We start from the raw sequence: 27,476 nt of genomic DNA on the forward strand, positions 1-27,476 counted from the left end.
GCAAGAAATTGCAAGTAGATAAATAGGTACCACTTCGGTGGGAAGGTCACAGCGTTCCGTGCGCCTTGGTGTTTAGTCATGCCGGCCACATGACCACGGAAACATCTTTGGACAGCGCTGGCTCTTCGGCTTGGAAACGGAGATGAGCACCGCAACTCTAGAGTTGGTCTCGACTGGCTTTCGAGCAAGGGAAACCTTTACCTTAAAAAAAAAGGTGTTTGCTATTTTCATAACCAGGCGGGTCAGAACAAGCAGCAGCCGGCAACGGGTGGGCTGTTGGAAAAGGAATATGCTGATCCGTGCCACACTGATCTCCCGCATGGAGCCCCTGCGCCTCGAAAAGTGACAGCCCTCCGTGTTCGGGATGATGCCCCCCCCCTTGCCTTCTTCAGCTAGGCTTGGCTCATTCCATTTATCAACTAGGTCTGGATCCTGTCCTCTCCCCCCAGGAACCTGAGGCCGGGAGCCCTTTTTGTCCTCTGTTAGGCTGAGAGACTGTCTCCGGACCAAGGTCACCTGGGCCCAGTCAGGCAGGTTTGTTTGTTTGTGAAGGGCGTGAAGCTGGTGAACTGCCAGGATGAGTCCCACACACCTACCAGCTCTCCGCCTTCACCTGTCCACGCTTATTGGCTGTCCCCTGTGTGAGACAGGATGCTGGACTGGAGGGACCCTCCCTGGTCTGATCCAGCAGAGCTCTTCTGGGGTTCTTATCAGGGGAAGGCCTCGGCCTCTCTGCCCTGTTGCTGGCCCTCCAGAGGGACTGGCTGGCCCCTGTGTGAGACGGAAGGCTGGACTAGAGGGACCCTCACTGGTCTGACCCAGCAGGGCTCTTCTTGTATTCTTATCAGGGGAAGGCCTCGGCCTCTCTGCCCTGTTGCTGGCCCTCCAGAGGGACTGGCTGGCCCCTGTGTGAGACGGAAGGCTGGACTAGAGGGACCCTCACTGGTCTATTCCAGCAGGGCTCTTCTGGGGTTCTTCTCAGGGGAAGGCCTCGGCCTCTCTGCCCTGTTGCTGGCCCTCTAGAGGGACTGGCTGGCCCCTGTGTGTGAGACAGGAGGCTGGACTAGAGGGACCCTCACTGGTCTGACCCAGCAGGGCTCTTCTGAGGTTCCTATCAGGGGAAGGCCTCGGCCACTCTGCCCTGCTGTTGGCCCTCCAGGGGAACTGGCTGGCCCCTGTGTGAGACGGGAGGCTGGACTGGATGGACCCTTCCTGGTCTGACCCAGCAGGGCTCTTCTGAGGTTCTTCTCAGGGCAAAGCCTCGGACTCTCTGATAAGAACCAAAAATCAGCAAAAATACCGTGCTACAGACGATTATAAAACATCTCAAATAATTTATATATAATATTATATAATATATATATATATATATTTACAATTTATTCACCATATATTATTTACTATATAAGCCTTAATACATAGAAAGAATCATATATCAAAACATCTACGTGTCCTCTCTTAACATGTCACAAAAAAGTTTGCACAACCCCTTTATTAATATCAGTCCTCCTTAATTATACAAAAGTTTTAAGACGGAGGACTCCTTTAAAGTCTATTTTGAATAAGTGCTCAGTCTTCCTCCAACAGAGGTCCAGAACGCCTCCTGTTTCAGTGTCTTCCTCGGGGAGTGCAACAGATATTTCCCAGCACAAGGGTGCCAAATACCAAAATATTTATCCAGGTTTTTCGATGGACGCTGCAAAAAGTCTCCCTTAGCGAGCTCAAAGCTTCCTCCAAAGTGAGGGAGACTTAAATGTCCTACCTGTACCAACTTTACTACGTCCTCTCTTAACATGTCACAAAAAAGTTTGCACAACCCCTTTATTAATATCAGTCCTCCTTAATTATACAAAAGTTTTAAGACGGAGGACTCCTTTAAAGTCTATTTTGAATAAGTGCTCAGTCTTCCTCCAACAGAGGTCCAGAACGCCTCCTGTTTCAGTGTCTTCCTCGGGGAGTGCAACAGATATTTCCCAGCACAAGGGTGCCAAATACCAAAATATTTATCCAGGTTTTTCGATGGACGCTGCAAAAAGTCTCCCTTAGCGAGCTCAAAGCTTCCTCCAAAGTGAGGGAGACTTAAATGTCCTACCTGTACCAACTTTACTACAATACGGTTCCCTATCCTAGACTATATTTCCAAACAACAGGACATCCCTCCAGTGATGGATGCCTTGTGGCTTTGGTAAAATAGGTGACTCAACCCTGGCAAAATAGAACAAGAAATTATTATGGTGTCTACACCCATATGTTAGCTCTTAAGGTCTATATACACTCTTACTCTTCTTGAAACAAATGGGATTGTGTACTGGTTTAATAGTACATCTCATTCTGTGTACTGTGATCTGGTATCCATAATGATACAATTACTTGTAATTTTGTTATGTCGTCGAAGACTTTCACAGCCGGAGTTCATTCGCTGCTGTAGATTTTCCGGGCCACACATCCCGGAAAATCTACAGCAACTAAGAGACGTCAATGTTGCATCCGGCCAAAGGCCCATCCAGTCCAACACTCTGTGTCACATAGTGGCCAAAAATACCAGGGGCCATCAGGAGGTCCAGCGGTGGGGCCAGGACACCAGAATCCCCCTCCCACTGTTGACCCCCCCAAGCACCAAGATAACAGAGCATCACTTGCCCCAGAGTCCCTATCTATACCTTGTAGCTAATAGCCACTGATGGACCTCTGCTCCATATGCTTATCTAAGTCCCTTTTGAAGCCGTCCATGCTTGTAGCCGCCACCACCTCCTGTGGCAGTGAATTCCATGTGTTCATCACTCTTTGGGTGAAGAAGAACGTCCTTTTATCATTTCTAACCCGACCGCTCAGCAATTTCATGGAGTGTCCACGAGTTTGAACATAAAACGTAATAAAAAGTATTTTACAAAGTGAGGGAGCCTTTTTAACCTCTGAAAACTCCACCTGCTGATTTCTGCACCTCAAAGGTGGAGGGGGCCAGTGTTCCCTCTAAGCTGAGTTAGTGTGAGCTAGCTCACAATTTTTTAGCCTCCGGCTCACACATTTTTGTCTTGGCTCAGGAAGGATGGCTCCAGAGCAAACTAATTGATGCAGCAGCCAAATCGCTCACTCACAGCTTTAATGCCAGTTAGCTCACAAGGTAAAAATTTTGCTCACAAGACTCCACAGCTTAGAGGGAACATTGGAGGGGGCCAATGCTCCCTCTAAGCTGCAGAGTCTTGTGAGCGAGTGACTGGGCTGCTGCCTCGATCGGTTTGCTCCGGGGCCATCCCCTTCCTGAGCAAAGAGAAAAACCTGAGAGCTGGAGGCTGAAAAACTGTGAGCTGGCTCACACTAACTCAGCTTAGAGGGGACACTGGTGGTCACCTGCCCCCAGACCTGTTGGGGACCCTCCCTGTAACCACCCCCGGCTTTCAGCTTTGTTCCTTGGCTTCAGCGGCTATTCCAGATTGGGGAGGGCGGGGGCACGCTCGGGCATTCCCGGCCAGGGTTTTCGGGGGGGGGGTGTTGTCTGTTTCAGCAGCCTTGACCAAGGCTCCAAAAATCCTACTTGGTAAGCGACTGGCACTAAAGTTGTGAGCGGGCGATTTGGCTGCTGCACAAATCACTTTGCTCCGGAGCCCTCCTTCCTGAGCCGAGACAAAAACGTGTGAGCCGGAGGCTGAAACACTGTGAGCTGGCTCACACTCACTCGGGTTAGAGGGAACATTGGCCGAGGGATCTACTAAAACTGTCATTCCATCCCCAGAGTAGTGTATTTGGGCCCAGAGACCCTAATGGAAAATCCGTTCCGCATTTTTATTGCAACTCTACTTGTGCTATAATGTTTTCCAATGGAGCCCATGCAAGTCAATTGGCATTCCCAGCTCCCATTATTTCCAATGGGTCTTCCAGCGTCTCCCATTGTTTCCAATGGGTCTTCCAGCGTCTCCCATTATTTCCAATGGGTCTTCCAGCGTCTCCCATTGTTTCCAATGGGCAATCCTGTCCTTCCTTTTAGTACATCCCCATTGGCCTTGGCCACCTTGGCCCTCTCCGGCTGCTACTGGGGGGAGGGGGAGGGCAGACCCCCTCCCTCCTTCCTCCTGGCCGGCCGCCCTCCCGGGGGTCGCGATTAGATGGGCCAGCCCAGGTGGTCTCGGGGGCGGGGGGCGCTGCCTGCTTCCTGCCTGCCATCCAGCGTCCCCCCTTCCCCGCCCGGTGCGCGCTCCTCTGCCCGCGGGCGCCACGAGGCAGCCCCCCACCCCCAGCCACGGATCCACACTCCCCCCCGCCCGGATCCGGCCCCCCGACTCACCCCCCAGAGAGACTGCGGAGAGACTCCTGCTCAAATCCCTCGGCGTGGCACTAGGACCAAGGGACTCCCAGGAAGGAAGGAAGGAAGGAAGGAAGGAAGGCGCGCAAGTTAAAAGGCAGTAACTCCCCTAGGGCACTTTAAAGATTAACACGGTTTTATTGCCACTAATTCTGGTTTCAGAGTTCAGCCCAGGAAAGTTTGTGCTGAATTAAAATGTTGTTAGGCTTGAAGGTGCCACAACACTCCTGCTTATTCATCCTGCAGTCAGCCACAGTTCAGGCAACCAGTGCCTCCTTTTTAACTGTGGCTCTGCTATACCTGTCAGCCTTAGCTGGGCAGCCCCAGGCTTCTGAGCTCAAACTGCTATTGTGATAAGGTCCTTGGGGACAGGTTGGGTGATGAATCTGCCCAGTTCATTCCATTTGTGACATAGCCTTGGTTTCCAGCACTTGCTTCTCTTTGGCAGCATAGTTCATAGTTTTTTTAAAAACTATAGTCCGGCCCGCCAATGGTCTGAGGGACAGTGAACTGGCCCCCTGTTTAAAAAGTTTGAGGACCCCTGCTCTAGTGGTACCAGGAGTCTTCTCATGAAGCAAGGGGGTGTGATACTCATTCAGTGGCTCAGGACCCACACTTGGTTCTTTGGTGGTAGCAGTAGGGGATATGAACGATTCCCAGGCCCTAGAGAGCTGCTGCCGGTCAGAGTAGACAATAGTGACCTTGGTAGAACAGTGGTCTGACTCAGTATGAGGCAGCTTCAGGTATTTGTGTGTTCGGCAGGGATGGGGCAGGGCTTGGAACATGAGGCCAAAGTAGTATGGAAGAGAAGAGAGAAGAGATTGGATTTATACCCTGCCCTTCACTACCCAAAGGAGTCCCAGAGAAGCTTACAATCTCCTTCCCCTTCCCCGCCCCACAACAGGCACCCTGTGAGGTAGGTGGGGCTGAGAGAGCTCTCTGGAGAACTGCAACATCACAAGTCCACCCAGGGTTCATTTTGTAGAAAAAGAGGTGCAGGAGCTCATTAGCATAACTCATTTACATATGCAACATCCCCTGACATCACCGGAAGTGTGTCAGAAGGCAACACCCACCGCTCAGGCTCCACTGGATAGTTTTGGATTGCTAGCTGTTGGGGGGGGGGGACCCGCAGATCTGTCCTTGCAGAGGAGGGAGAGCTTGTACCTGAATAAAACTTGGTCTTAAAGGTGCCACTGGACTGTTTTGGGCGGGGGGGGGGGCTCTGCAACTTACCTGGCTGCTTCTTGCCGTGACTGAGGGCTGCTGGGAGCAGGGGGTGGGGCTTGTTGCATGTGCCCGCCCCCTGGGCTCTTTACTGCTGGAGCTCTGCTCCTGTGTGCTCCTGCAGGAAGTGACCCCTGTGTCAGGTAGCCCTGTCATAGGTCCGGAATGTGGAGGGGTGCCCCCCCCCCTTTCTGTCTCAGCTCTCCCTGGCTCACCAACTGTTTGCTATCTTATGCTTGACATTGAAGATGCTCCAGCTGCAGTTTCACTCAGCTGGGAAAGTTAATGGCTTTTGTTTTGCCTGTTTGCTTTGCCCACCCGCGGGAGATGTATCCATTGGCTCATGCTTACCAGGGTGGATGTTTGATTCTAGTATAAGTCAGAGGCCCCAGTATTGGCGGCCATTGCTGACACAAGCTGTACACTTGTCTCTCGTTCTGGATTTACCCATAAAGTTATCTTCTAATGAAGCCCTGTGTTGTGCAACCTGACTAAGGACCCTGACACCCTGTGTTATATTTTTGTGGAACCATATTTAGTAAAAACAATTCTGGTATAAAAGCTGCGGTGGCTCAAGTGGTTAAGACGCTGAACTGCAAGCTGTGGAAGGTCGGTAGTTCAGCAGTTCGAGACCCAGGTGCTGCATGACGGAGTGAGCTCCCGTCTCTAGTTCCAGCTCCTGCCAACCTAGCTGTTCGAAAGCAAGAAATTGCAAGTAGATAAATAGGTACCACTTCGGTGGGAAGGGAACAGCGTTCCGTGCTCACCAACTGTTTGCTATCTCATGCTTGACATTGAAGATGCTCCAGCTGCAGTTTCACTCGGCTGGGAAGGTTAATGGCTTTTGTTTTGCCTGTTTGCTTTGCCCGCCCGCGTGAGATGTATCCATTGGCGTTTAGTCATGCCGGCCACATGACCACGGAAACGTCTTCGGACAGCGCTGGCTCTTCAGCTTGGAAACGGAGATGAGCACCGCAACCCTAGAGTCGGACTCGACTGGCTTTCGAGCAAAGAGGAACCTTTACCTTTACTTTATAAAAGGTACATTCATGTTAAGATTTTTTTTTGTACTGTCTCATGTATCCATATCCAGTATTTCTTTACAACATCACAAGTGTTCACCACATATGATAGAAAGAACCAGTTTTTCGGTTAGGTTCCCAACAGACATTTGACCTATTGGGATACCATTTAGCTAGATTCTCAGGAGTCCTATGCCACCTATAGAACATTCTGTATATATTTTCCTTATGAAGAAACTGCTTTGGTAAGCTTTCTATTGACTTTCCATAGGGCTTTAGGCACGTCTGCCAGGCGCCTGAGAAATCTTTCCAGTCAATAAAATACTTTTTCTCTGCCTGGAGCTCAGTTGTCATTTCAGGGGAGGTCCAGGCCCCGCCAGGAGGTTGGCAACAGCACCTTCACGCCCCTGAGCCTGTGCGGTACACGCCCTGCAGGAAACCCCATTGAACTCCAAGGCCTTACTCACAGGTAAACACTGACCTACCGCCCCCACCCTTCATCCCAGGGGCGGTGCTATTTCCCCCCCAACGGCTGTCATGGAAACCGAGCCCTGCCCCGATTGGCGGCCCCGGCCTGCCCCTCCCACTTGGAGGGGGGGAAGAAAAGCCCCACCCAAGAGCTGACGTACTTCCCGGCGTCCCGGATGTCCGCCCCTCGCGCTCAGCCCGCTCGGACCTTCCCGTCGGCCGCTCAGCCCCAGCAACAAGCCCCTGACGACGTTCTCCGCCAATCGGGTGGGGCGGGCTCTTTGCGGCGTGACGTCAGACGCCGCCGAAGGGGCGCGTTGCGGCGGGCGCGCTCCCGCTTCCCCCTCCACTGACCAATCGGCGGAAGCGGCGGCCGCGGCCGTCCAATCAGAGAGGCGGAGCGCGGACGGGCATTATGAGGACGGCTGCGTGCGTCGGTGTGTGACGCAGTTTCTCCCCCCCCACCCCCCTTTCGCGGCGAGGCGACGACGGCTGAGGCGGGTGTTGTGGAGGCGCCGCCGCTTCTGCTGGGGGAGGCGCCGCTGACCGGCCGGCCCGAGGCCCCGCGCCGCCAGAGGCCCAGCTGAGGTGGGAACCCCGGCTTCTGCTCCGGTTGGGCCCGGCCCGGCCTTGAGCAGTCGGCGAGGGGAGGGTGGGCGGGGCCGCGCGGGATTCTGGGAAGGCCGGGAGTGGGGGGGGTGCTGAGAACTCCACCGCCGAGCGCGGCACGAGTAGAGGACCTCGTGGGTACCCCCCCCAAGTGGGTTACGTAATTGATGTCTTCTTTTATCCCCCGCGACAACCACCCCTGCGAGGTAGGTTAGGCTGAGAGAGAGAGAGACAGACTCGCCCAACAAGTCTCGTTTCTGCCTGTATCTGAAGGAGGGAGGACTGACTCACGGAAGCTCGTCGACCCGGCTGCCACCAAGGCTCCCGCTAAGCCGTGGAGTCTTGTGAGCAAGAATTCTTAATTTGTGAGCCGCTGGCATTCAAGTTGTGAGTGAGCCGTTTGGCGCCTGCATACATGAGAGTTGGCTCTGGAGTCCCATCCCCTTCCTGAGCTGAGACGGAAACGTGTGAGCCGGAGGCTGAAAAACGGCGAGCCGGCTCACACCAACTCAGCTTAGAGGGAACGCAGCCTGCCACGTGTTTTAGTAGGGGAAGAGCAAGAGTTCAGTGGCACCTTAAAACCGAACAACATATGTGGCAGGGGGTGAGTTTTCTGAAGCGGTGAGCAGAGACTGACACGGTGACCCATCCTGGTCTGCCCCATATTTTGTTAGTCTTTAAGATGCTGCTCGAGTTTTGCTCTTTTCTACTGCTACAGACAGACGAACGCAGCTCCCCATTTTAATCTGCCACATATTTTGTTAGTCTTTAAGATGCTGCTGGACTCTTGCTCTTTTCTACTGCTACAGGCAGACGAACGCAGCTCCCCATCTTGATCTGCCACATATTTTGTTAGTCTTTAAGATGCTGCTGGACTTTTGCTCTTTTTTACTGCTACAGGCAGACTGGCACGGTGACCCATCCTGGTCTGCCACATATTTTGTCAGTCTTTAAGATGCTGGTGGACTCTTGCTCTTTTCTACTGCTACAGACAGACTAACGCAGCTCCCCATCTTGATCTGCCACATATTTTGTTAGTCTTTAAGATGCTGCTGGACTTTTGCTCTTTTCTACTGCTACAGACAGACTAACGCAGCTCCCCATCTTGATCTGCCACATATTTTGTTAGTCTTTAAGATGCTGCTGGACTTTTGCTCTTTTCTACTGCTACAGACAGACTAACGCAGCTCCCCATCTTGATCTGCCACATATTTTGTTAGTCTTTAAGATGCTGCTGGACTTTTGCTCTTTTCTACTGCTACAGACAGACTAACGCAGCTCCCCATCTTGATCTGCCACATATTTTGTTAGTCTTTAAGATGCTGCTGGACTTTTGCTCTTTTCTACTGCTACAGACAGACTAACGCAGCTCCCCATCTTGATCTGCCACATATTTTGTTAGTCTTTAAGATGCTGCTGGACTTTTGCTCTTTTCTACTGCTACAGACAGACTAACGCAGCTCCCCATCTTGATCTGCCACATATTTTGTTAGTCTTTAAGATGCTGCTGGACTTTTGCTCTTTTCTACTGCTACAGACAGACTAACGCAGCTCCCCATCTTGATCTGCCACATATTTTGTTAGTCTTTAAGATGCTGCTGGACTTTTGCTCTTTTCTACTGCTACAGACAGACTAACGCAGCTCCCCATCTTGATCTGCCACATATTTTGTTAGTCTTTAAGATGCTGCTGGACTTTTGTTCTTTTCTACTGCTCCAGACAGACTAACACGCCTGCCCATCTTGATCTTATTCTAGCTGTGTCTGTAGAAGTGAGCAGTGACTCACGAAAGCTCATAGTTTGGCACATGTTTTGTTAGTCTTGAAGGTGCTCCTGGACTCTGGCTCTTTTCTCCTGCTACAGACAGATGTAACACGCCTCCCCATCTAGACCTATGTCCATGGAAGCACCACATTTAGCCCTGCAGAATGGAAATCCATCAACTTTGTGATATAAGGACAGATGGACTCACATTCTAGCTGTATCTGAAGAAATGAGCAGTGACTCACGAAAGCTCATCCCTTGCCACACACTTTGTTAGTCTTTAAGGCGCTACAGGACTCTTGCTCTTTTCTACTGCCGCAGACTAACACTGCTACCCATCTTGATAAAAACGAAGCTGTGAGAGAGGCTAGGGACTAAACCTGGGATCTCCTAAATGTACTCTGCCAATCTGCTGCAACACCTTCCCCCAAAGATGGCTGCAGTATGGTACTGTCGGGTGGCTTGAGGGGGCAGTTCGTTGTTACCACATAACACGGGATTGAAAGGCATGCTGGATGGTTTTAAAGCTGTTGGGTATCCTGGAAGCTGTACAGTAGATGTTGTTTCCCCAGCAATATAGCCTGGTAATCTCTTGACACCTCTCTCTCTCAAGATTATAGAGTCAGAAGATGTTGGTATATTAATAGGTGTAGTTGTTCTTCCTTGAATGTTCTCTCTGTGTGCGTTCATAACTTGAATGCATATATGTGAAGGAAAGAATGGTTTATATCTGTGGATTTTTTGGGATGGAGAGTTTGCTAAGAATGGCCATCTTATACTTCCAGGTATGAGGATACTGATGTTGGCTGCTTGGAGTGTTACAAATTGTGTGTGTCTTAGTAAAGTTTTGGGAAATTTGAAGTCTGTGAGGAAAGAAAATTATATTGGCTTCATTACTTGCATCACGTTTGTAACTCAGCACATAAAATTATAGACTGTGATGTGTTTCCTGCCTCAAGCACATAGTTCCAAGAACTATGGGGAACTTCTTCAAATAAATTGCTATGCATGTGACTTGATTTGCATTCAGACACTGTCAGAGTGTACGGTGTTAGATATGAGCACGTATGCTACCTGAGCATAACATTTTGCTGTTTGGAAAAGTAGGAAAAAGTCTAACAGAAGCTGAAAATGAAAAAAGGTAGTTTTAAAATGTTTTTTTAGAAATGGTACAATGATGACACCCAGAAAAACAGAAGAAGTTCACATATTTAGAGAATGAAGTGAAGTAATATCTTTTGGAGTAGTAGTTAAGTGAGTGGACTCAAATCTGGGAGAACCCCACTCCTCCACTTGCACCTGGCTGGATGACCTTGGACAAGCCATAGTCCTTGAAAAAGAGCAGTTTCTCTCCGAGCTCTCTCGGCCCCACCCACCCCAAAGGGTGGGTGTCTGTTGTGGGGAGGGAAAGGAGTTTGTAAGCTGCTCTGAGACTCCTTTGGGTTGTGAAGGGTAGAAATCCAATCTCTTCTTTATAACATAGGTAATAAGTAGCAATTCATTAGGATGTTAATTTTGAATTCTAGTAGTGTCTAATTGTTATCCATAATGTAGGCAAAATTAGGTACTAACATCTCCGAAAACACTAGTAAAAGTAAACCATAGTTTTTCTGTAATGAGAGTCAGTGTCTGAAAGATCTACAACTTCTGATTCTCCATTTTGAGCTTCATAATTTTTTTTTAAATGGAAACAAGCCCAAGAAGTGAAATATCGTCTCCGAACCTGTTGATATTTCTTTCTTTATGCCTTGGGTTTGTACTGTTACAAGTTTCACAACCATTCCATATGTTTTTTGGCTCCTTAACCGTGTGTGTTTACTTCCAAGCATTCACCAGTTTATTTCTATTGGTACGGAATATATTCCTGCCAACCTAGCAGTTCGAAAGCAAGAAATTGCAAGTAGATAAATAGGTACCACTTCAGTGGGAAGGTAACAGCGTTCCGTGCGCCTTTGTGTTTAGTCATGCCGGCCACATGACCACGGAAACGTCTTCGGATAGCGCTGGCTCTTCGGCTTTGAAACGGAGATGAGCACCGCAACCCTAGAGTCGGACTCGACTGGCTTTCGAACAAGGGAGACCTTTACCTTTACGGAATATATGAGAGTGGGAGGAAGGGGGATACCCGGAGGAGCTGGGCTGCCTTGTGTAAAGGTCTTCTCGTCCTTGTGTTGCAGGAGCGATAAGGGTGGCACCCAAATTGTATTCCTCAGTTAAATACCTGAAGATGTTTTCCATCCTGCAACATTTTAAAAGTACGTTTCCAGCATCAGGTTCTAAGAACTCTGCTTGATTCAGTCAAACATAGTTGCTGGGCAGTCATTAGTCATTTGGATGTAGAGGTGGCTCAAAGGTTAAGACGCTGAACTGCAGACCGGAAGGTCTGTCAGTCAGTCGGCAGTTCAAGACCCGAGTGCTGCAGGACGGAATGAGTTCCCATCTCTGGCCCCAGCTCCTGCCAACCTAGCAGTTCGAAAGCAAGAAACCGCAAGTAGATACATACCGCTGCGGTGGGAAAGTAACAGCATTCCGTGTGCCTCGGCGTTTAGTCATGCCAGTTACATGACCACGGAGAAGTCTTCGGACAGAGCTGGCTCTTCGGCTTGGTAATGGAGATGAGCACCGCCACCTAGAGTCAGATTCGACTAGCTTTTGAGCAGGGGAGACCTTTACCTTTTCTAGTATCAGGTTCTAAGAACTGTGCTTGATTCAGTCAAACATAGTTGCTGGGCAGTAATTAGTATTTGGATGTAGAGGTTCAGCTGCATGAATTGTTTTACAGTAATCAGAAGCCAGGCCCCCCAGTTTGCTTTTAACAATAAGACGTTTTGGAGATCGTTCAGGCTTAATGGCATAAAATTGATTCTGGCAGCTCTTTTCTGTAATATGTACCATCCACAAAGCAACGTAATAATGCTTGCAAGAAGTAGTATACAGTACAAAACAGCAAAAGTCCAGGAGCACCTTCAAGACTAACAAAATTTGTGGCAGGGTAGGAGCTTTCGTGAATCTCTGCTCACTTCTTCAGATGCCAAGAAGTTATTTAATCCAACTGAGACCTATAAGCACAACCACTCCATAGCAGCCCTGGTTGTGGCTTCACCCACGTGGCTAGTAGCAGTGAAAATGGCGCCTGCAAGCTCCTCCCTTCATTCACTGATGCCAGTTACTTGTTTACAGAATGTATACTGGGCTGTTTTGCCCTCTTCAGGGCCACCAAGGTGGCCAACAGATTAAAAATATACGTAACAAACACATCTTAAAGCCATTAAAGTCAAACAAACCACATCCTATGTGATACTGTCACATAATATTGACCTGTCGTGGAGTGATGGACTAAGAAAACCAGCAAGGCACGTTTCTAGCTCCCTAAAACCTTCATTCAAGGGAGAGAAAGATTGTATTCTTGTTGGATTTAAGGTGGTTGGCAGTGATAAGATTTCAGTTGTGTTGTCAGGTGTCGGTGACCATCATTCAGCAGTGCCCGATCTAGGAACGCAGTTTTATTTTAGCCCTCCCGTGTATTGACCTTCTAGAGCCGGTGTCTGCTGCTGCAGAGCTTGCTGCTTCTACCAGGATCCTGTTCTGCATGGGGTGGCATTAATGGCTGCATTTGGCGTGTTTCTGAATGGAGCTGGGGAAACGTAATATATGCAAAATATAATTTTATACAATGTGAAAATAATTGATAAAGTGTTAACATACATAAATTACCAAAAGGTTACATATAAGAGGATTACAATATATTATATTAACAAAGGTTCCGGCTTGTGTCTCCGTATCGATTCTATGCTTCCTCAGAAGTAAATTCTCCCATTCAACAACTTGCATTAGCTGAGTGCCGTCTCTTTTATTCTTCAGTCCTTTTTGTTGCTTGTAAAGGCTTACATTTCTTTAGACCCGGCGTTGCTCCTTCTTGGCAGCAGGAGCGGAGTCAGCGGAATGCCCGTTCCGTTGCTCCTCTCAGCAGCCCCCACCCCGTCCAGTCCCACCGTCTCTTCGCACAACATCCCTCGCAAGGGGGCAAGGAGGTTCATCTGACGACCAGTGGCCAAGGAGGAGCAATGCCGGGTCTAAAGGAAGCTTCGTTAATATAATATATTGTAATTCTCTTATATGTAACCTTTTGGTAATTTATGTATGTAACACTTTATCAATTATTTTCACATTGTATAAAATTATATTTTGCATATGTTACGTTTCCCCGGTTGACTCTGTAACTTTGATCCTTTGCAACTGGGAGGTCTCTTTGTATTTATCTGAATGGAGCTGGACATAACTTTTTTTCCTGAAGTGGATTAGTTAACGTCTTTTCTTTTGTTCTAGGTTTTGAGAACCTGACGCAACTTCAAAATGTTTAACAAATCGTTTGGGACGCCTTTTGGAAGCAGCACGGGGGGCTTTGGGACGACGTCAACTTTTGGCCAGAGTATGTATTGTTGATACTAATTGTGGGAATGGTCAGTTGAGATTTCCTATCTAAATGCTATAACTTGGACCTTTGGCTTTGATGTAAGTTAGACTAAAAAAAACTAATATGCTGTCGAAGGCTTTCACGGCTGGAGTTCATTAGCTGTTATAGATTTTCCGGGTTGCGTGGCTGTGGTCTTGGCATTGTAGGACCTGACGTTTCGCCAGTAGCTGTGACTGGCATCCTCAGAAGCAGTGCTATTTTTGGGCAGGAACGCACAGGAACGGAGTTCCGGCTGCCTCCAGAGTTGGCCACGCCCAGCAGGAACTCATTAGCACAATAGGCCACACCCAACAGCCGAAACTCATTAGGACTGGCTACATTAGGAGTTTGTGGCCTAACATGCAAAGGAGTCCCTGCTACAAAAAAAAGGCCCTGGGTTTTGACAACAAACAAGGTAAACAGAATAAGAAGGAAAAGGTGAGTGTGGCTGGATGACCACACTTCTGGTAATGTGGGGGCGTGGCATAATATGCTAATGAGCTGCTCTGTTAGGGGTGTGGCCTAATATGCTAATGTGTTTCTGCTGTTGGGTGTGGCCTGTTATGCTAATGAGTTCCTGCTGTGCTTTTTCTACAAAAAAAGCCCTGCTCAGAAGTATAACACAGAAAGATGGAGTGTGACACAGAGAGAGCACTCCATCTTTTTGTGTTATACCTCTGAGGATGCCAGTCACAGCTACTGGCGAAACGTCAGGTCCTACAATACCAAGACCACGGCCACACAGCCCGGAAAATACAGTATTTTTGTTGGGCTGTCAGTTCTGTTCCTCTGAATTATCACGTCTTATCTTTTGCACAGTTGGTTTGCCAAGTGGTTTCAGTAAACGTTCTACTTTGAGTTAATTTCCTGTGGGGAAGGATGCACCTGCCCCTTCCCTAGCAATTTAAACCTTCCCTCGCGCCCAGCTGCGCCGTCTCATTGCCCACCACCTATGATTGCTCTACAGATACAGGCTTCGGCACGACGAGCGGAGGAGCGTTTGGGACGTCTGCTTTTGGAACAAACAATAACACAGGAGGACTCTTTGGGAACACGCAGGCCAAGCCAGGTACAAGGACTGCAGCCGCCGCTCACTCCGTTGCCAGAATTCTTTCGTTGTGACTCTTCGGTATTTTAATCCTGGTTCCCGTTTCTGGTTTCAGGAGGACTGTTTGGTTCGAGCACGTTCAGCCAGCCAGCCACGTCTTCCACAAGCACCGGCTTTGGGTTTGGAACGTCAACAGGAACGTCCAGCGGCTTATTTGGGACTGCGAGCACTGGTGGAGGCCTCTTCTCATCCCAGAACAATGCCTTTGCACAGAGTAAACCCGTGGGGTTTGGCAGTGAGTTCCAATAATTCTTCTCCCCCCCAAACAGTAAGCTCTGGGAATTGTTTCGCTGAGGGGAAACGTGCAGCTGTTAAGTCTGCTTTCCCTCTAGCTTGTTCTTGAGGTTTCATTACAAAGTCTGTGGATTCCAGTGGCACGAAGCGGCTTGCCCTTCGTGGGAAGTTTTCAGTGAGGGAGAGCCAGTCTGGTGTAGTGGTTAAGGGCACAGACTCTAATCTGGGAGGAACCGGGTTTGATTCCCCACTTTTCCACTTGCAGCCAGCTGGGTGACCTTGGGCAAGCCACAGTTCTCTCAGAGCTGTCCTTGAAAATCAGCAGTTTCGGTCAGAGCTCTCTCTCAGCCCCACCCACCTCACAGGGTGTCTGTTGTGGGGAGGGGAAGGGAAAGGAGTTTGTAAGCCGCTCTGAGACTCCCAAGTGAAGGGCGGGGTATAAATCCAATCTCTTCTTCTTCTTCTCTTCAGTGGGGGAAATAAATATTTGATAAGCAGCTTTCCATGGAGTACACGTGTCCTTGGGGCTGTGTATCCTGACTTTGTCAGAGTATTTAAGCGTATGGCATGAGATTGCTTTTTGTGAATGCCCCGCAAGGTTAAGCTGACTAGGAATACTGCAACCTCCTTGAGGGCACCTAGATTGAGGTGCACCTACTTCTGGGAAATTGGGCATATAGAAGAAGAAGAGATTGGATTTATACCCCGCCCTTCACTACCCAGAGGAGTCTCAGAGCGGCTCACAAACTCCTTCCCCTTCCCACAACAGACAGACACCCTGTGAGCTAAGTGGGGCTGAGAGAGCTCTTGACAGAAATGGCTCTTTTCCAAGGACAGCTCTTGTCAGGAGTACGGCTTGGCCAAGGTCATCTAGTGGAGGAGTGGGGAATCAAACCCGGTTCTCCCAGATTAGAGTCCGCACACTTAACCACTACACCAAACTGGCTCTCAAAGACAGCTTCACCTGTTCACAGGTGTCCCTGTTACGTCACCAGCTGACCTCTGTCCGAAACTTCGCCACCACAAGCAAAATACTACTGCCCCCAAAGAGTAACCTCTTACCCTTTGGTCCCATAAGTCCTGGGGCCACAGTTCACCCCCCCCCCGCCCCCAGCCAACCTCACCTCGGGCTTCTCGTGCAATGCAGCTGGTAGCATTTGACACAGACACAGTCTCAGAGCGGCTTAGAGGGGACATGATTGCAGTGTTCAAGTATTTGAAGGGATGTCATGTGGAAGATGGAGCAGATCTATTCTCTCTTGCTCCGGATTGCGAGACTAAATCTCATGGGTGGAAATTACAAGGGAGTCGTTACCAGCGCAATATCAGGAGAAACTTTCTAACTGTCAGAGTGGTTGAGCAGTGGAACAGTCTGCCTCGGGAGGTGGTGGATGCTCCTCTGCTGGATGTTTTCACGTGGAGGCTGGACGACCATCTCTCGGGTATGTCGTAGGGCTATATTTCGGCTGTGCTCCTGCAGAGTGCAGGGGGTTGGACTGGATGACCTGCAAGGTCCCTTCCAACTCTAACATTCTACGATTCTATGAAGAAGTGTGCAAGTGTTCCCTCTAAGCTGAGTTAGTGTGAGCTAGCTCACAGTTTTTTAGCCACCGGCTCACACATTTTTGCTTTCGCTCAGGAGAGATGGCTCCAGAGCAAGCTAATTTATGCAACAGCCAAATCACCGGCTCACCACTTCAATGCCAGTCGAGCTCACCAAGTAGACTTTTTGCTCACAAGACTCCACAGCTTAGAGGGAGCATTAAGTTTTATAACTTTGTTGGCCTTAAAGGCGCCACTTGCCTTGAACTTTGTTCCGCTGCTCCAGACCAACATGACCGCTCACCTGAATCTACAGAAACAGACTTCTTTTCTTCTCGGGAGCAGACTGCCTGAATGGCACCGATTTCTAGGCTGAAAGTAGAAAGGCAGAGTCGTTCTTGGAAACGTGATGGCGTCCTTCACTGTAGACCCGACGAGCTTGAACGTTAGCACTTCCAGGCTGTCTTGCGTCGCTTCGTCCTACGTTCAGAAGTGTCATCAGGCTCTGGCTCTGAAGCGGTCTCCTTCCATTTGGATACTGACTTCCATTTTTTTCTTTCTTTCTTACAGACTTTGGGACAAGTACGAGCAGTGGCGGTTTATTTGGAACCACAAACACCACCTCCAACCCGTTTGGGGGTACGTCCGGCTCCCTCTTCGGATCGACGAGCTTTACGGCTGTTCCAACGGGCACCACCATTAAATTCAATGCAAGTCCTATTTTATTTGCTTTTTAAAAGACGGGCTCTGACCTTCGTGCTGGGCCATTCCGTTCCGTGAACTCTTGTGTCGAGGGGCCCGTGATTCCCATAAGAACCTAAGAAGAGCCGTGGTGGATCAGACCAAAGGCTCGTCAAGTCCAGCGTTCTTGTCTCACCCAGTGGCCGACCAGCTGCCTCTCGAGAGCCCACAAGCAGGAGGACGGCGGCAGCATCTTCCCGCCCGTCCTCCCCAGCCACTGAGACAAAGAGGCAGACAGCCTCTGGTATGGGAAGAGAGTAGATATTCATTCATTCATTCATTCATAGACCTTTATTGGCATATCATATATCCCTTATAAATAAAAGCCGAATGGTGGTGGCACTTCTCTAGAACATTCCACACGCTCCAAAATCAGTTCGCTCTCTGATCTGTCATTCAGAGGGTCTCCCTATCCACTGGCTGCTTTGCCTGAGTCCTGCCTCCAACATTCTAAACAGTTTGCTGTTCCTCTCCCCCCTATAGCCAGTCAGAACACAGAGGTTATTTGCATATGCAGCCTCATTGGCCTTTGCCTCGGAACACAGAGGTTGTTTGCATGTGTGACTTCATTGGCTTTTGCCTCTAACATTCTAAACAGTTTGCTGTTCTGAGGTAAAATGTGTCCAATCTCCAGGTGAGGGCTGGAGATCACTCAGAATTACAACTGCTTTCCAGATGGCAGAGATCAGTTCCCCTGGAGAAAATGGTGGGCTCTGTATCCTTCTATGCTGCTGAGGTGGCCCCCTTATGGCAGCCAATGTGACGCAGCAGTCAGGGCTTCAGAGCACGGGAGAGGCTGCAGGTGTGTGGGGGGGTAGAAAGCTGAAGAGTGAGGGCGAAATAAAGGTCGGTTGATGATTGGCTGGGAAGGAGATAGGGTTGCCAACTCCAGGTGGGAAATTCCTGGAGATGTGAGGGATGGAGCCTGGAGAGGGTGAGGTTTCAGGAGGCGTGGGACCTCAGGTACTCCACCCTCCAAACCAACCATTCCCTTCTGGGGAACCATCGTTGCCAATCTGCAGGTGAGGGCTGGAGATCACTCAAAATTACAACTGTTCTTTAGGTAGCAGAGATCAGTTCCTCTGGAGAAAATGGTGGACTCAATGTCATTATACCCTGCTGAGGTCGCCACAGCAAACTGAGTGTCCAAGGCCGGGGCACCCGCCCAGAGCCTCTTTCTAGAGGCCGTTGTATTTATTTCCACAACGGGCCTTTTTTCTAGTTAGTCATAAGGTACCTTAGTGTAGGACAAATTTACATACAAATTTAGTCCAATCAAAATAGTACTATCTAAAAATTTGTACCTTAGGAACTTCGGTAAGAAACTTGGCAACATCATTAGTGATCTCGGGGATCGAATCATTCAAGAGAAGTTGACATTTTAACTTGTTACCCAAATAACTTTTAGGATGAAGCCAAGTCAGAAGGAATTTTCTGCGAGGTAGCTCATACAGGGGGGCATTTGATAATTATATGCTCAACCGTGTCCAGGGAGTTGAGATCACAGGGGCACAGCCGTTCTCGTCTTGGGATTTGATGATATCTGCCATAGAGTATTCTAGAGGGAAATGCGTTAACCCTGGCCAGAAGAAAAGCTCTGCAATGAAGAGGGATGTCGAGATTGTAAAAATATTGGGGCATCTTGCCTGAATGGTTAGAGAGGTGAACAGATATGAGGTTGGGTAGGGTGTAACCTTTGCAGATCAATATCTAAGAGCCCCTTCCAACTCTTAACATTCTATGATTTGTTGTTCATTTGCACGACTCTCCTCTGAGGGCAGTGGTCCCTTTAAGGGTGGGCGATTCTGAGGGTTCCGTAGCAGTTGGTGGAGCAGAAGATGGCCCAGATGTGGTCCTCTCTCATCTGCAGCGGACAGTTTAAGCGTATTCTGGAGCAGCAGCGGGCAGAGTCCAAGCAAATGTGGGCTGCCTTGGTGGTACAGCTGCTTCATGGCAGAGCTGGCCTAGAATGGGGCAAACCAGAGGCGGAGGCATGATGTCTTTGCATACCAAGAAGATGGGGAAGCGCCTGCCTTCGGTGTGCACTAAGGCAAGCAAAGTCCTGCAGTGCGTAAAGATCTCCTTGCCTCAAGGGGCTCAGAAACCTCCCGATGGACTTGGGCCACGCGGCAAGCTTCGTAGCGGATCAAAAATTCTGAGCAAAAAAAATTTCCCTCAGCCCCTATCTGGCTCCTCTTAAAGTCTCGTCAGTCTACTGTGCATCCGCTTGGGGTGCTGGCAAAACCGTCGCCACTCTGCCTAGTAATAACCAACTGCTTGCAAGATTCCTCGCGCCAGGCGTCCCCCCCCCCCCGGGAACCGAGACTCTGCCTTAGTCTTGATGCCTGTCCCGTTTTGTCTTGCAGCCGCCGACTGGCACTGACACAATGGTCAAATCCGGAGTCAGTACAAACATCAGCACAAAACATCAGTGTATTACGGCCATGAAGGAATACGAAAGTAAATCTCTCGAGGTCAGTCGGTCAAATGCCTTTCTCTTTCTCTCTGCAGGTTTTGCTACGTTTGGAGGCTATTATGGGGATAATATTTAAAATATTTGTATGCTGCCTTTCCACCCTTTAGACTAGAGGCGTTGAACTCATTTATTATGAGGGCCGGATCTGTCGTAAATATCGCTTTGTTGGGCCCCGCCAGGTGTGCCATAAAATGTGACGCTAGGTACCAGAAATACAAACTTTATAAATGTCACAGGCAAACCCATTTAAACATTTTTTTTTTAACTCAAAGTACAAGTAAAAACAGTTGATTCCTAGCAGTGGAAAGCAATTGAGTCCCACAAGAGTCCCAATAAATGTATTTAATCGTATGCAAGATGAGGGTTTTTCCAAGGGGTACTGTGAAGGATGTGTGTGTGCTTCCTTACATTTCCATACAAATTAGTTACTTTTTGTATATGTAACACTTTTAGGAAACAAGTCGTCTTCCTAGCACATAAATAAGGTAGCTTTTCAGCACCCCTCCATACACCTAGCCTCAGCAGCTAAGCACAGCTACGATCCATCTCTCACTCTTGGCGTCTTCTTTTCCCCCGTCCTAACTCTGAAGATCTTATTTATTTATTTATTTATTTTTCATATTTATATCCCGCCCTCCCCAATGGGCTCAGGGTGGCTCACAAAGGCAAGGTAAAACCGAGTCATAATTAAAACATATGATACATAATAAAAACATCCAGCATTAAAACAGTGGTGCTCAGTCAATTACTAAACGTAAGTCCAAGATGGCTCAGCTCAGTTCTTCTCCAGGATCTTCTAAACATTCCCAAGTTCTTCCTCAGGGCCTCGCCGGACGTCCTTTAGGTGCAATGGCGGTGATGGTATAGTGGGGCGGCGGCTCCTACTCAAAAGCCTGGCGGAAGAGCTCCGTCTTGCAGGCCCTGTGGAACTGCATAAGGTCCCGCAGGGCCCGGATCTCCCCCGGGAGTTCATTCCACCAGGTAGGAGCCACCACCAAAAAAGCCCTGGCCCTAGTCACAGCTGATTTGGCATCCTTGGGGCCCGGGATGTCCAACAAATTTTGGGGCCCCGACCGTAGTGCTCTTGGGGGAACATGTGGGGAAAGGCGGTCCCTCAGGTCGACATACCATCCCCCCCCCACTGCTCCATCCCCACCAAAAGCAACCCTATGAGGTGTGCCTCCTCTGTGGCTGTTCAGACATACAGCCGCAACCTTTCCCCCTTCGTTCCTCTACTTAAGAGAGGATCAGGCAGTGGGTGATGTGAAAGACCGCTCCCTGAGACCCTGGAGAGCCGCTGCCAGTCTGAATGTGTAGCGGTGTTTTGGTTGTATCATCAACCTTTCTTGCTGAGCATGCCTGTTTTCCTGTAATGGCGAGCTCGTGCCAGGTTCAGCTGTCTGGTTGCCATAAAAAGGTAAAGGTAAAGGTTCCCTTGCTCGAAAGCCAGTCGAATCCGACTCTCGGGTTGCGGTGCTCATCTGCGTTTCCTAGCCGAAGAGCCAGCGCTGTCCGAAGACGTTTCCGTGGTCATGTGGCCGGCATGACTAAACACTGAGGCGCACGGAACGCTGTTACCTTCCCACCGAAGTGGTACCTATTTATCTACTTGCAATGTCTTGCTTTCGAACTGCTAGGTTGGCAGGAGCGGGAACTAGAGACGGGAGCTCACTCCGTCATGCGGCACATTCGGGTCTCGAACTGCTGAACTACCGACCTTTCACAGCCTGCAGTTCAGCATCTTACTGGTTGCATAAGGTTTCCCTTTAACCTTTTGAGAGTTAGTTGAAACAGTTACAGAAATACTAGATGTATTGTCTCTTAATAGAGATTGAGAGCTTAAGTTTAGCTTCCCTGTCTCGCTTTAGGAAAGATAATAAGGACATATCAGATGTATTTTTAAATGCACCTGCTGGATTATCTCCTACATAGTTAAGAACCAGTAATTTACCTAGATAATAATCACATGATTAAGATAGAAAAGCTTTACGGTAAGATAAGACTGATTTTTTTTTGTAAAAACGGCTTTACCGCGATAAGCAAATCAGGTTTCTCTGGAAGTCTCAGTAGATTAGGAGACATTACTGAGTGTGTGTGCCTTGGGTTTATATGAAAATCCCTATGTTTTAATATAGTAACCCGAAACCTGGTTTGCTTTAAAATTTTACTTACTATTAGAAGCTTTGATAAGTTCAGTGCTTCTGTTTACAGTAGCTGGTGCTGGGGTGTCAAACAGATGACCCACAGGCCGGAACCATCCCCTGCAGGGCTCCCATCCACCTGAACAGTTAACAAAATTTGTGGCGGGGTATGAGCTTTCATGAGTCACTGCTCATGTCTTCAGATACAGCTAGAATGTGAGTCCATCTGTCCTTGTATTTTGGAGAGTGAAGTAGTTTCAGATGGCAAATGACAATAGTAGGCACTGGTAATGAGAGAAGAAGCCTAGCTCTCAATTCAGTCCAGGAGGATGCATCGTCTTGAGCTTCATTATCAGTTTCTCTAATCTCCTTTTTAAATTCCTTTGTAAGAGAACTGCTACTCTTTGGTCAGAAACTGAATGTCCTGGAAGGTTAAAATGTTCCCCCACCAGTTTTTGAATGTTGTGGTTTCTAGTAGCAGTAGAAAGAATAAGAGTCCAGTCGCACCTTAAAGACTAACAAAGTTGTGGTAGGGTATGAGCTTTCATGAGTAACTGCTCACTTCAGGCTTGTTTCCATTTATTCTTTGAATCCTCCTGGACCAAATTGAGACCTAGGTTTCTAATATCGCCACACCTACTACCTCTCTGCATATCACACCTAATCCAATAAAGCCTCCTTTTGCCATTTGGCATCTGTAATCATCTTTATAAAGTTTATATCTCCGGTCCCGCATGTTACATTTTATGGCACCCACGGCCTGGTCTGACAAAGTGCCCTTTATGTCAGATCCAGCCCTGATAACAAATGAGTTCAGCACCTCTTGAGTTAGAGTGTTAATTCTCACATGCTTTTATTTTGTGACGTCTTGCCTAAGGAAGGTAACTATTTTTTTGAATAAAAGGCAGGCTCTCTAAAGGTTTCTTTCCTGGGTTTCTGGTCTTAGTTCAAAGCACAGAACCCACAACTACCTTGTTTGTCTTATCTGATTTAAAGTTTGATAGACAGCCTTTATTAGATAAATCCTGGAGTAAAACATCCCATTACAAATAGACAATAGTGGTGTGGCGTCCTCGCTTATTGGGGAGACTGTTTCTCCTTTAAACCACACTCTTTGTACATGAACTTAGTAGATCTCTGCTGCCACCAGGAATTAAAAATTCCAACTCTCTATTTTGGTAGAATGACCCAGTGTCTGGGCGCTTCAGAGGACTATGTGGCCCTGAAGAAGGACTGTTCTGATTGCTGGGATAAGTTTAAACAAATATTGATTTATTTATAAAGGAACAAAATAGGTTTCTGGGTACTTCTGAACTGTTGTTGAAGAAAGAAAATATAACTGGCAAGGCTTGGCGTCACACACAGTCTCTCAGACACCAAAACTCAACTCTGACAGGCTTATCTCTCTCTCATACATATGTAGCCACACAGGCTGAACTCTCTTGCTCATATATAGCCACACAGGCTACTCTCTTGCTCATATAGCCGCACAGGCTGAACTTTCTCATAGCCGAACAGGCTAAACTAAACTCCAGCTGCTTCCTCTGTCATACAGATCCTCACACAAACACTCCACACACAACTCTTCCAGAACACAGAATCACCTCAGAGACCTCTCTCCTCCCACACTCTCAGTCATCAGCCAGTCACATCACACCCATCTCCCTCCATCACTCTCCTTACGTTACTGCAGCCACACTAAACATTTAAAGAAACACACACACTGAAAATGGAATCATTACAAGTGGTATCAATGGCCAAGGGTTTCATTCAGTGTAAGGCAGCATCTTCGACGTTGTCTATGTGCTTCACACCCATGGGATCTAGGGCGCACGCGCTGGATCGATCGGCATTGTAGCAAGCTGTTAACGGATTTTCGCGCCCAGACCTCGGGCATGCGCAGGAACCCCACCGCGCATGCCCAGAGGGGTGGGCACAGACAGCCCACCAGTTCCTTTCTTACCGCCGCATTGGAAAGACCTTTTCTTCCTCGGTCTGTTCGGTTCTCTTTTTTGGCTATTTGCCTCACGGCTCTTCGGATTTCTCCTCAGTTTTCTTATTATTTCTTAGCCTTTCTTCGTTTGTTCTTCAAAAACTCCAAAAAAAAGTTGTTTTTTGTTGAGTGGGAAGTTGCCGGTTACCTCAGTTTGGCCTTGCCCCCCCCCCAGCCCCTTCTTTCTTCTCCGTTTTTTAATCTTTTATGGAGAAGAAGTGGGGCTGTCCCGTGTGTTGTGATGGTGCCTAAGAATTCTGTCTTCTTCAGGAACTTCGCTTGGAAGATTATCAAGCCAACCGCAAAGGACCCACCAACCCTGTAGGAGCTGGAACAACCCCCGGGCTGTTTGGATCGTCTACAGCTACGTCCAGTGCTGCCACAGGTCTCTTTGGCTCCTCCACCACGAACACCGGCTTTTCGTACGGACAGAATAAAACGGGCTTTGGAACCAGTAAGTGCCAATGGGTCTGGCTCCTCTTCTGTCTCGGTCTGCAGCTGCAAGATAGGGCCATTACAACAAACAGGACCACGGTGTATAATAGCTAGTAAAACAGTAAATCACCGTGTACAATTAAGCAATATTTGTTGGTTTTTATATGCAATGTTTAGAATTCAATGATTAACAAAATTACAACAATAACACTACAATATGCGATATAAAGCTTAGCAGTACATACAGAGTAATACAGTACTAGTTACAGACAAACGACGGCGTTCTAGTACACTATCCGTTTGCGTGTCCTTCTTCAGGTTTGTCATTCTGTAATTATTTCTTCATTAGAATGAAGTGCCGCAAGCCATATTTCAAAATGCTAATTCTTATACAGTTTTTTAATGTACGCTACTGCACTTAGATTCTGGTGACTGGGGAGCTCCTATAGCAAGCTCTAATGTGACTGGGTCTACAGCATATAGTAATTGGCTAAGCGCAGTAGCGTACTCAAAAAATTGTATAAGAATTAGCCTGAAACCTGAAAAATACCAGGTGCCATCAGGAGGTCCAGCAGTGGGGCCAGAACCCCAGAACCCTTCCAACTGTTGACCCCCCCCCCCAAGCACCAAGAATACAGAGCATCACCTGCCCCCGAGTTCCTATCCATACCTTGGGGCTAATAGCCACTGATGGACCTCTGCTCCATATATTTATCTAATTCCTGCAGAGTGCAGGGGGTTGGACTAGATGACCTGCAAGGTCCCTTCCAACTCTAACATTCTATGATTCTGTGATCCTTCTTGAAGCTGTCCATGCTTGTCATCACGCTTTGGATGAAGAAGGACTTCCTTTTGTCCGTTCTAACCCGACCGCTCAGCAATTTCATGGAGTGCCCACGAGTTCTCGTATTGTGAGAAAAGGAGAAAAGTACCTCTTTCTCGACCTGCTCTATCCCACGGATCATCTTATAAACCTCGATCATGTCACCCCTCAGCCGTCATTCCTCCGAGCTAAAGAGCCCCAAGCGCTTTAACCTTTCTTCGCAGGGAAAGTGTTCCAACCCTTTTATCATTCGAGTTGCCCCTCTGCACTTTCCCCAATGCTATAATATCCTTTTTTGAGGTGTGGTGACCAGAACTGTACACAGTCCCTCTCAGCTGCTCAAAGTCATCCTGTGCACCCTCCCACGCTGGTGTTTCCCATCCCGGTGTGGAAGACTGGTACGGAGCCAGTTGCCTTCAGATCCTTCCTTCCTTCCTGTGGAGTTTTGTCCTGTCCCTCTGTTCTTCCTCACCCCCCCCCCCGACCAAAGCAAACCCCGTGTTTAACTACACCGGCTCATCTTCATCCCTTGTTTCTTTGCCTCTCCTACTTGTATTTCCCCGGTAAACGTAAAAACAGGTTTTTAAAAATGCAACACTGAGATGCCGTTTACCCTGCTATATTGGGGCAAATAACAGTGTGCTTTCACCTCTTCTTCTCCATTCCAGCCACGACAGGTTTTGGAGCAGGGACAGGGGGCCTCTTTGGGCAGCCGCAGCAAACAACCAGCCTTTTCAACAAGCCCTTTGGCCAGGTGACGACAACGCAGAACACCGGCTTTTCGTTTGGCAACACGGGCACCCTCGGACAGCCCAATACGAACACCATGGTAGGTGTGACGAAGGCTGCAGCTGCCCTGAAAACCCTCTTTTGTGTCTTGATTCTGCACCATTCCACCAAAAATGACCTGCAAGAACTCTTCCTCGGATGCCTCTGTAGTATTGTAAGAAGAGTGGTAGAGGGAGATAAGTGATGTGACTGGCGGATGACTGAGAGTGTGGAAGGAGAGATGTCTATGAGAGGATTCTGTGTGTGAAGTTTGAAGAGAGAGCATAGTTTTTGAGTCTATTCTGCGGGAATAAGACTAAAGAGTTCAGCCTGTGTGGCTATATAGATGAGAGAGAGAGAGAGATTGGACTGAGTGTCTATGCCTGTCAGAGTGGAGTTTGGGGAGTTTGAGAGACTGTTTGTGACACCAAAGTTTTGCCATGATGAAAGTTCCTTTCATCAGCAACAGTTCAAAATAACCAGAAACCTATTTTGTTCTTTAATTCTTTAATAAATAAATAAATAATCATTTTTTGTTTAAACTTATCCCAGAAATCAGAATAGTCTTTCCTCAGGGCCACATAGTCCTCTGAAGTGCCCAGACCCCGCGTCACTCCACCAAAAGAGAGAGATTTGGAATGTTTAATTCCTGGTGGCAGCAGAAATCTACCAAGTTCATGTACACAGACTGTGTGTTTTAAAGGTAAAACCGTCTCCCCAATAAGCGAGGACGTCACAGCCTCCCTGCTCAAACGGCCCAGCAAGCTTTCCGTGCCCTTTTCAGCCAGCTGCTCAGGAGCACCGCAGACTTTCTCAGCCCGCCATTGATGCCACTTGCAATGTGGAGATGGCAGGGGCTGTGAACCCCTTCATGTGTCTCACGATGTGTACTTTCTGCTAGCCAGGGCTTTGACCCAGTGAGCCTCCTGTAGCTGCGGAACTGTTTATTGCAAAGTTGGCAAAACATCAGCAAAGCCTGTTTTCGCTTCAGACTGTCAAACAAAAGACAGGGGAAGCCCAGCTGATGCTCTGGCTCTGTGGAGATGCATTCCCTTTTGATTGGATTAGTGCCCAGTCCACAGGGAGCTCAGAGGGGGCTTCAGTGGGGCTTCCAGAAGCCTCCTATCCATGCCGGGAGCAGGCCTATCCTCCCACTGTTAGTTCGGCAGCGCTGCTGCTGCCTCAGGTGCTGCCAGACAGTTCTCTGTTCCTGTCATTGGGTAGCGTTATGGACTCGGGTGTCAATATTTGTATTAGCTACATAACAAGGCAAGTGGGGGAGCTGCAGGGACTCGTTGAGGCATTGGAGTTCCCTTCCCCTGTGTCTGCTTCCCCTGCCTTTTGCTTGCTCTGCCCGTCCCGCATTTGCTCCGAC

At 48.5% G+C, this 27,476-nt stretch overlaps 1 protein-coding gene across 3 annotated transcripts in view; it reads left to right on the plus strand.

The window, feature by feature from the left end:
* Positions 1-7,393: 7,393 nt before the first annotated feature.
* Positions 7,394-27,476, plus strand: part of NUP98 (nucleoporin 98kDa) — a 94,189-nt gene continuing 74,106 nt past the window's right edge. For 2 of the 3 annotated variants that reach the window (XM_015428311.1, XM_015428313.1), the window contains exons 1-8: positions 7,394-7,602; positions 13,714-13,816; positions 14,808-14,909; positions 15,004-15,183; positions 17,295-17,434; positions 19,832-19,939; positions 24,346-24,529; positions 26,002-26,162. In XM_015428311.1, the coding sequence (XP_015283797.1) occupies positions 13,741-13,816; positions 14,808-14,909; positions 15,004-15,183; positions 17,295-17,434; positions 19,832-19,939; positions 24,346-24,529; positions 26,002-26,162 (951 nt within the window). In that variant the 5' untranslated portion in view covers positions 7,394-7,602; positions 13,714-13,740. Of the gene's footprint in view, positions 7,603-11,578; positions 11,643-13,713; positions 13,817-14,807; positions 14,910-15,003; positions 15,184-17,294; positions 17,435-19,831; positions 19,940-24,345; positions 24,530-26,001; positions 26,163-27,476 lie in introns of those variants that run through there. The other variant, XM_015428312.1, reaches the window with a different exon arrangement.

Source organism: Gekko japonicus, unplaced genomic scaffold, assembly GCF_001447785.1.
Source record: "Gekko japonicus isolate JY-2015 unplaced genomic scaffold, Gekko_japonicus_V1.1 scaffold3321, whole genome shotgun sequence".
In the NCBI taxonomy this organism is placed as follows: Eukaryota; Metazoa; Chordata; class Lepidosauria; order Squamata; family Gekkonidae; genus Gekko; species Gekko japonicus.